The 10,589-nt window shown below is 28.0% G+C and overlaps 1 protein-coding gene across 1 annotated transcript in view; it reads right to left on the bottom strand.

Annotated features, from left to right (window-relative positions):
- LOC107436184 (UPAR/Ly6 domain-containing protein qvr) overlaps positions 1–3,581 on the bottom strand; it is a 60,981-nt gene extending 57,400 nt beyond the window's left edge. Inside the window, exon 1 of the mRNA XM_016047788.3 lies at positions 3,422–3,581. Within this exon, the coding sequence (XP_015903274.2) occupies positions 3,422–3,566 (145 nt within the window). The 5' untranslated portion in view covers positions 3,567–3,581. The remainder of the gene's footprint in view (positions 1–3,421) is intronic.
- Positions 3,582–10,589: the final 7,008 nt, after the last annotated feature.

The following is a 10,589-nucleotide window of genomic DNA, read 5'->3' on the forward strand; positions in this document are numbered from 1 at the left end:
TATATATATATATACTGTTTTAATTTTTTAGATTTGCGCTGCTCAAAATTTTCTTGTCACAATAATATCCTATTTAAAATATCGGTATTTCAGAAAACCAATCAGAAATCTGTAACAATTGCTGAAAAACCACTTTGATTTAAGAGATCGGCGCAAAATCGAACCCGTCAAAAGTGAGCTTAAATGCGTGATTCAAAATTTCAGTGACGTATTAATTTTTTATTTAAAAAAAATGGAAAAAGGCGGTTTTTTCAGTTTTATTACAGCAAAATGATACTAAGAAGAAACAATTGTTTACACCTACTGTAATAGTGTAATTTATGTGCATTTTGTGAATTCGGAACTTCTTCATAAATTTTTCGTGCCCCGCGAACTCGGAAGTTTTTGATGAATTTGCTTCGCAATTTATAAATTTTCATTAAAAAAAAAATTTAAAAAAAACCCACGCCACACTGAACTTTACGTGCAATGGAAAATTCCAGTAATGTATTTTTACAATCAGTAAAATGCTTTCAATAAGTAATTTGTACAGTAAATAATGTGTATACAATAAGTAATGCGTTACTCAAAGTAATGTGTTTTTACAATTAAATATGAAATTCTATTTAAAAACACAATATTTTGAAATTAAGAATATATTATTTTTATTTTGACATTTCTCTTAAAAATTAAATATATTTTATTGTGTTGTAATAAGTATTTCTAATGTTGATATTTAAGCATGAACATCTTCAAAAATTTTAAATTTAAAAAAAAAAACTAGAAACGAAATGAGTTGCTAATATTTTTACTGGCTACCGGAAATTTTGTTGCTAGCTATCAACATTTTTCAAATTCTTAGAGCTTTGATTATATCAATCAATAAATAAAAAAGCTTGATGCCTATTTTTCGTCATTTTCGTATCGATCATTCGGGAATTCAGTTGCTATTCCCGAATAATATAAATTTAGATAAAATTTTTAAAAAAAATTCTGAGAGAAACCACAAATATAAATGAGGAATTTTATGAGTCACGAAATTGCTTTTGCACAGTTTGAAGAAAATTATTAAAATGTAGTTTGAAAGCGAGAAAAATTTCATTACCCCAAATATAATGCATTTTGTTAAGTCTCTTCGAGATGTATACATAAATAACTTTTTCTTATTAGGGTTTATGAACATGTTTTATGCATTTACCTTTCATAATCCAATTTTTGACAAAATTTCCTATTTTTAAATCAAATAAAAAGAATTATTTTTGTCTCTCCAAAATCATTTGAATCATATCACTATTTTTTTTTTATCTTTTATAACCGTCGTTGAACAGCATACCCAATTTTTGGGTTTGTGACTACTAATGTTCAACTCCGTAGCCTTTTAATTTTTAAACCAATCCAGAAGACAAGGGAACTCTTGTATTGGGAGAAATTTGCCTTCACTTTTTGATGGAACTAAGCAACATTTGCGTTCCATGGAGAGGAAGAGAACCTCCCAAGGTTAGCCAAAGGGACTCAACCACTGAGGATACTTCAGGTGAGGACTGTGCTTCGTATCATTGTCGGGGATCTCATTGGAATCCCCTGCTCGGCCCCTATCTGAAGCAAGCTATGATATGTGTCTTTACCCATCCATACCATTCTGTTAGCGTTAGATTCGAATTTTAAATTCTTAAACCCTCTTTGTCTCTTTTATTTTAGAACCGGCGTTAAACAGCCCAACTATTCGTGCTTTTACTCCGTAGTCTTAAAAATTTGAATCTAATTCAGAAGATAATCCTGGATTAGGCATTAGAACAAACTAGACTGCGTACGGGATTTTTTCAATAACCCTCCCCTCATTTGCGGAAAGTGGAAATAAAAACCACGAAAATCACTCGTGGTTAGCTCGACAGCTAGAAGATTATCCGTCTGACACTGATGTTTTTCATCACCCGTGTAATCAGTGCGAATTCGAGTCGATGAACCATGACTGGGATTCGAACTTGGGTCTAGTCATTGTCAGGCGAGCACTTTATACCCCGAAACCACCAAGGCCCAGGAAGATTTTACTTCTAATTCTGAACAAACTTTCTCTACATATAAGTATAGGGAACAGCAGACACCCTAACTGGTCCAATTATTGTCTTATATCGTACAGTCAAATTTTAAAAAAAGATGCACAATTGTATTTTTGACCTTTTTTGACGAATGCATTAAGAGAAAGCTATAAATTATCTGAAAATTATGTCTAATTCATAGTCTGTCCAGTAAGTTCTTTATCTACGAACACTACGAAACTAACAAGATTAAAAAATAGTGATTTGTACTTTCAAAAAAAAAAGTTTTTTAATTAACGAATTTCAACCACTCCCACCATAAATAAAAGTTTCAATGCATGAATATAATGTTTCAGTACATAATACTGCTATGCAATTGAAAAAGACAAAAAAATTCACAATTAATATTTTTATATATTTAGCATCTTTATATGGTAAGTATATTTTTGTTTTATCATATTTTTGAAATTCTGTTTTAGCTTCCATAGCATTAGCAATAGAAGAAAAGTTTTCTTTGAATCAATCTTGAAGCACTTACGTTTTATTTTTTTTTTTTAATTGCACAGCAGTATAAATGAAAACAAAAAATATCAAAAATTTGGCCTCCGAAGGTATGAGCGTACTTTATCATATAATGCTAGAATTCATGTCGAAATGGCTCCAAAACAATTAACGCATGAGTCGTCGAAAGTATATAAGCGAGGAACAAAGCAAAATCTCTATTAAAACTTAATGAATCACTACGGAAGAACGCGAGACTGAAATCAAAACTTGCCAGACTAAACGGCTAACATCTCAAAACTGGTTTTGATGTTTCTCATTCCTTCTTCTTCAGTAGTTATTCGGCATGTTTGTCTCTTCTAACATTAAATATTAATTTATGGCACCTATAATGTGTAAAATTTTTGACAAGAAAAAGAACAGTGATTAGGAAACGTTATTGGAGATTTGTTCACAAACATTCAAAAGAGTATATACATATATAGGTGTTCAGACAAAATGGCTTCAACATAATGATTTGTATTATCTAATACTTTAATAAATTTTAAGGAAAATTTTTAAAAATCATTTTCTGAATTTAAAAATCAAAAATATAATTTCCCCCCGAAAAGTACTCGCAATTGCATTCGTAATTTTTCATACGTAATTTTTCATGTTGTAACTGAGTAGATAAAATTACAACATTTGAAATCGTTTTTAAATTATAGACAACTCTCAAATTGTGGAATGAATGACAAAAATGCTTCATTTTACTTAAAGCTTTTATTAAGTCTTTCAAAATCAAATGCAAATATTTGTTTTCTAATAAAATGTACTTTATAACCGGTAGTTTATAATCATTATTTTAACATGTGACTTTCAACTTAAAAATGATTTTTGTTGACTAAAATGAATATAACCCTTACCTGATAAAAAGATCCATGTAGAAGCTTTAAAAAGGGCTTGAATAGCCTGACTTGGAAATAATTTCTTAAGAGTGGTTATCATCCGTATAGACTTTGTTATTATCCTTTCTGTGTCGAATGCTGCTCTAAGGAAGGTGACGCACATGTCGGTGAGATATGCGCAAGCGCGCGGCTCGAATAAATCGAAATTTTCGCTGGGGATATTTACCAATCAAACAAGTTCAATTTAAGGAAAACTATTTGAATTTTGCAAATTTTATTGAAACGATGCGTAATCCCTTAAAGCTATTGAAATATACTCAATTTCAAGTTGGGAAATTTTTAAATACGAATTGAAACTTCTATAAGATGTTAAAAACAGGGCCTGATTACGGTATGGGCAAAAGGGGCTCTTGCCCAGGGCTCCCACCTTCTATGGACTCTTTAATTCTCTTTGTGTAGATTTAATTTTTTTTTTCAATTTTATTTATTTATTTGCATTTTTTAAAAGGTTTTCTAGTATTTTAGTGGTTGTTTTATGGAAACATGCGCCTTACCAGTACAATAAAGTTAAATAAATCGTAACTTATACAATTTAAATAGCAAGCAGTATTTTTCTCATAAATTAGTTTTTAATTTTTTTGATAAAATGAATGGCCTTTAAGATGATTCAAGATTGAGGTATATATTTTATAATGAAGTAAAAATAACACAAAATTAACGAATTTAATTGATATTAATATTTAATCATTCATTGAAATGTCACGCAATAAATAAATAGTATAAGACCTATACTATTTTCTGTATTTTTAAATAACAATAAATGTATAACATGCGAAGCAAAAATAAAAAATAAATAACACTAATAATAAATATTTAGCGGAAGGAGACTAGGACATGGGACTAAGAGAGACGAATCGAATATTTCTGTTATTTATTACTCAAAAATTCTCTGTGAATTTTGGCAGATTGTCAGAAATGTGTTACAGTTTCATAAAGAATTACAAGACACCAGAAACAGTTAAGTGTCAAATTTAAAAAAAACATGGCTTATGGGGTGGAAAAGTAATTTCTTGATTTAATGCAAACTTTTTTTATTGAGCTTTTATAACAATAGGAGATATAATATTATTAATAAATATCGTAATTATATATTTTAATAGTCTTTCATAAACGAATAATGGGTTTATAAGAACAAATGAAAACACGGGGTTAGTGTGAACATTTAGAACGTTTCTTAAACAAATTTAATGCTTATTGTTAATTTTAGTAGGAATTTTCTTTTTTACCACTATGAGATTTTTAAGATTGAATAACTTGGATTATAACATCTCTTATTTGAGCATTCATTTACAAAATTAGATACATCAACGTTTCATTTTTTTTGAAATTTTCTACACTTTATTTATTAAATTCGATATATTTTTGTACTGTGGCAATCCAATGATTTGACTTATTTCGTTTTTAATTAAAATATTGATTATGAATGGAGTTTTATTCATTTTTTCTAAAATAGATGCATTAAAATGCTTCACAGCTATCAAACGCCTTTCAACTGACGTTTAATATTGATTTGTCAAATTACTTTTTATAAAATTAAAACCAAATTTGATTTAATAAATAAATAATTTTTCTGCTACACAAATATAAGTAGTACATCGCTTGTCTTTGAAATAGTTTTTTTTTAAACAATTGGAATATTGTTGGCTTATTAATGCTTACATAGCAAAAAACCAAGTTTCAGATTTCTTCCGTATTATAAATGGTAGTATATTAACAATTAAGATAAGAAATGAGTATTTAATTATATATAGTATTTAATAATGAGTAATCTCACACTTAACAGAACGATTATCCGGTAATTTATATTTATTTAAATTAATTATAAATCTCGATAGTAAAGCTAGTTCTAAATCAAGTTGACCAAAACAAAAGTCAATTTTAAAAGCACAATGTTTGATACCATTTTAAAGAGCAAAAACAGTAGAAACCTTTAAAAAAGAAATAAAATTAGTTACATTCTTGTGAATACTCAAAACCAGTTAACTTAATTACAAAATGCAATGAAAACTATATTTATTATGAACGTCAAAATTTAAAGTAAATCACTTGAAAATTGCTCCAGTTAGGGAAAGTAAGAGAAGCATAATTTCGAGTAAATTGCTTTCAAAGTTTTGTGATCCATATTAATGCACATAATTTTGCAACTATCTATAATGTATCAAATACAGGTCCATTACATGATTCTTTTTCACTATTAGATGACGCTTTGTCGATCTACCTTCATCTGATGTCTCATACGTTTTTAAAGTAGCAATTGCGATCCTTTTGAGCATTTGGCTACTGGCCATACATTTGTTCCTTAATTCTCAATAACCCTTTGTCAGGGTAAGGGCCCATGTACAAGAGGGTTTGATCCTCGCTGGCCGAAGACGAATTTCCTCCATGTTCCCATAACAAATCATACCTCTGGGGGATCCATGAGTTTCCTCGTCTTCTGGATTGGTTCAAAATGACAAGGCTACTGAACATTAGTAGTCGTAGACCCAAAATTGGGTCGGCTGCTCAATGACGGTTATAAAATAAAATAACTCTTTGTCGTCTTCATTAAAAGCTAAATAAATTTCAACTATTTATATTCAAAATACCAGTAATTTAAAAATATTATTTAAATGAAACAGTATTTTACTAAAATGTTCAAATATATTAATAATCAACTGAGCGTTCACTTTATCATACATGTTCACTTAATCATCACGCACATATTATCTTTTGCATTTGGACAACTATCAAATTTCTCTTTAAAACAATCAAGTTAACTTACAAAAATTTATTATACTCTTGATGAAATATAATTACAAAATTATTTATCAAAGAAAATTCTTATTGACTGGCTCCTTGTATATATAAATAATGTTTTTAAACTTTTTAAAAATAACAATAATAATAGGGGCGGACAGGAGAAAAACCAAAAATAAAATTAAACATGACTTAAAAGATTTTATAAATAAATGTATCAATAGATCATCCTAATCAATGATCATTCTAATGTAATTAAATCTATCGAAACTAAGATTCTAGAGATTAAACTTTAATTCAAAAAAAACTTTTAAATTTTTTTTTTCGAAATTAGGTCAAATAAAACTTAATTCAAAGGATAGTTCCAACTTTTAAATCTATAGAAATATTTGCATAGAAATAATTATAAATGCAAGGATTTACCTATACCATATTTTTTAGTTTTAGATTTTACAAATAAAATTTTTAATAAACTTGATTCCAGAATTATTCTTAATAAAAATAAAATCACTTTACTTATTCAGCTAACCTGCCAACCTGCTTTTAGATATAACAAAATTTTTAGAACTTCGGTGTTTAGCTCCACATAATTTGAACTATCTTTGTAAATGACATGGATATAAGAGCACTACTTTATACCTTCCATAATCATGCTGTTACCGGATATTTCATAAATAATTAAAAAATTTATGTCTTCAGGTTTCGACCATCATTTCCTACTTCCAAAAATAAGGTTATTTGTATTTTAATTAAAATTATCACACAAACATATTTTTCCGATTGAAGATTTTTATGAATGGAGAGAAAAAATCATTAATGATTTTAAAATTAATATGAAAAGAAATAAAATTATTTTTTATAAAGATTTGAACTGAAATAAGAAAAAAAAAATTCAAAGCAATTTTAGTACCACTAGATAAAACTAGTAATAATTTTACTATTTGAAAATTTTTTACAAACAACTTCTTTCTGATGAAGAGTATAAAATAGAAAAAACTTAACACTAGCAGTGATAGTATTATTAATAAAATTACTATAAAAGACTTGAAATTATCCAAAATTGTATAAAACTCGGACAAAATTGAGATCTATTAGTAACTAGTACTGGTTACTTGTGGTATCTATGAAGTACTAGTGATATTTATTAGTACTGTAACAAATTGGGATTTACTTTGAAAATATTCTTAAAAGTGTATACTATCAAATTAGCAAACATACTAAAAATAGTAATTACCTAAATTGAAATACCAAAATAATGTTACACAAGTCTCCTTAAATAAAATTGATTTTCGAAACTGTTTTGAAAACTTCCCTTCCAACTAATAAAATTCACCTTCTTACACACAATTCATAGCCTATTTAATGTGAGGAAAGCTTTCTTCTTCATATTAACCTATCTCTGCGTGTTAACAATCATATTCTATCTATTCTATTCTATAACTATCATATTCTAAACTCTGTTTTTCAACAAATTAATGGGCAATAATTTTAGCACTAATACTTGCAATATTTTTCTTCAAGAATTTGTTAGCCATTTGGTAATCTTCCTACAAATTCCTCCTTTCTTAGATTTAATAATGATTTTTTGGTTATTAATTTTGAAATCTTAGCAAAGCAAATTTAGACAAGTGAATTAATTCTTAACAAAACTAATATTTAAAATCTTGCAGCAAAATTTCTAGATTTGACTCTTAAATCTGTCGAATAGCTCCTGAGAAATCGAATTTTAAGCATCTGACTTTTGTGAAATTCAATTTCTCATGAACTATTCGACCGATTTCGCTCAAATTTTGTATTTTGCTACGCAAAAATACACTAATTTAAAATGATGTAAAAGATTTTATGCTTTACAATTCAAAGATTTTTCGATCAATCTTAAATAAAATAATAAAAAGTAATAAATATTTATTAATAGTTATTTTTTGCACGTAATTATCTTTGGATAAATGAATTTTATAATTGAGTGCAAAAATGTTTTAAATCAATTAAAAAATTCTTGAGATATATAGCGAAATACGCAAAAAATAAAATTAACATCCAAACTTTGGAGTTCACTCCTAACCAAACTATCATATTTCCCATAAATCCCTCCAAAAAAAGATATCTTTATTCAATTTGCACCTATTAATTACCATATTTGAAGTCTTTTCGACGACACACAATGTTTTTCTCCTTCACATTTCATTTATTATGTTTAACTACAGAATAGTTCAAATAACTATTGTTGTTCATAATTATTTATGATTAAAATAAAAATGTGTACCCTAATTCATTCACGCAGAAGCCTTACTTTTTTTTAAGCAGCTGCTTGTCATCATTGTTCAATGCTTATTAGTGGGGAGTTTCTGCACTTGAAACTCTCACATTCTAGGTGGCTAACTCGAACTTATTTTTGAATTATAAATTTTTGCGTTTTTGGTAGTCACTTTCAGAAAAGTGTAAACGGGAAAAGTTTGTTTCTTTCTTTTTATCTTCTTTTTTTAAAAAAAAAAAAAAACTAGCATTGATTTTTTAAAAAAAAGGAAAGATTTGGATACTTAAAGAAATAATTGGAAATATTTTTTATTAACAACATTTTTTTAAATAGGTAACCAAAAAATATTCAAATATAAAAGCATATTCACCCGTAGAAATGAAAAAATGGCAGAGTACAAAAAAAGAGAAATTTTAGGTTTGGAAGCCAATTACTTGAACGAAATTAAATGCAAAATTCAAACTTACTGCTATATTATTATCTCTGTATATTTTTAAACAAATGTATCAGACTGTATTAGAAAAGCAGATTCAGCGACATTTGTAAATCATGTGAAATCTTTATTTTTACAAAAATTATTCAATATTAATAATCTTATAAGGATATTTAATATTGACTTAGCTTTAAATTTAAATAACATTATATTTAAGATTGCATTATCTGGAATATTATAAATACTTTTTTATGAATCACTATGTTGCTATTACGTTTAGGAAAATGCTGAAATGGAATAGTCATCATCAGCCTATATTTTAATTTCTTAAAGAAATTTGATTAACACTGCATATTTATTGTTTATTTCATGATTTTATTTTATTTTTCTTCAAAGAAAGAAAACTAATAGTTCGGTAGAATTTAAATCGTAAGGAATTTAAGTTTAATTTATGTAACAATAGAACATATCTCTTTAATCGAAATATAAAAGAAGAAAGATGCGTTGTAAAAAAATTGTTGTTTCCGATAGAGAAGACATAGGGTTTCCTCCATTTCTAATGCCTCTATCACACGAGAGAAAAATAAGTGCAACGGTAAGTGTAACTTCAACTCAATCTGCAACGCGCAATTCCTCCGTTCGGAGTTGCCGAAAGGGTTGCTTAATTGCCTGAACTGTTGCATGTAATTGGGTTACCATATTTTGTTATTTACTTTTGGCTCATATTTTATTTTATCATATGATTCTATTATATCATAGTTTCTCAACGATGTTCGTAAAGGGAGGAAAAAGAAATCACAGACGCTGTAGAATATTGATTGATTTTGATTTAATTTTTTACATTTGTGTTTGTGCCAAGTCTTTTTTTCAGCAGCAAATAAAAATTCTAAAAACTTTATTTCCCCATTAGTGAAATAGCATAGTATTAAAAGGATTATGATTTCTATCTAATAATATGAGATGATATTAAGATATCATTGAATTTCATGCTGCGTCCCTAAAAGGATAAGGGGGAGAAAGAGGGATGGACTTAAATACTATCTAAGATTTTGACGATTTTTTTACGTTGATTTGAGTGACTAATGTATAAAACAAGGTGCGTAGCGTTTTTAAAAAGTGCATTTTAAGTGAAGTAGCATAATATAAAAAGGATTATGATTTCTATCTCGTAATATAAGATGATATTAAGATATCAATGAATTTCATGTTGCGTTCCTAAAAGGATAATTAGGGGTGAAAGGGGGATGGACTTAAATACTATCTAGAATTTTGACGATTTTTTTTTATCTTGATTTGAGTGACTGAGGTATAAAACATGGTGTGTAGCGTTTCTAAAAAGTGCTTACAGGTGCTTATTTTCATTTTTTAAAAGGCCTTAAAGGTGCTTTTCTTAATGGGTGTTTTTAAAAAGTGCTTTATTTTCCCTTTTCGAAAATGAGATTTATGAAAGGAAATGCCGATTTTCGCCACGTATTATGTAAAAACGTGCTTTTCCATTTTTCTATTTCACGTTTTCAGAATTCATTCAACCACGATCAATTTCAGCTTACCGGCAATTCATAGCGTATAAAAGCGCCAATCATTTTACAGGTTTGGTGAAATACTTGCGAGTCCGCATGTGCGTCTAGTGAGCTGGGTTCGGTGAGATTCTTACTCTCTCATGTGCAAATCTGCTGCATTTTGCAAGATATTCTCAATTTCAG

This window comes from Parasteatoda tepidariorum, chromosome X1 (assembly GCF_043381705.1).
Source record: "Parasteatoda tepidariorum isolate YZ-2023 chromosome X1, CAS_Ptep_4.0, whole genome shotgun sequence".
In the NCBI taxonomy this organism is placed as follows: Eukaryota; Metazoa; Arthropoda; class Arachnida; order Araneae; family Theridiidae; genus Parasteatoda; species Parasteatoda tepidariorum.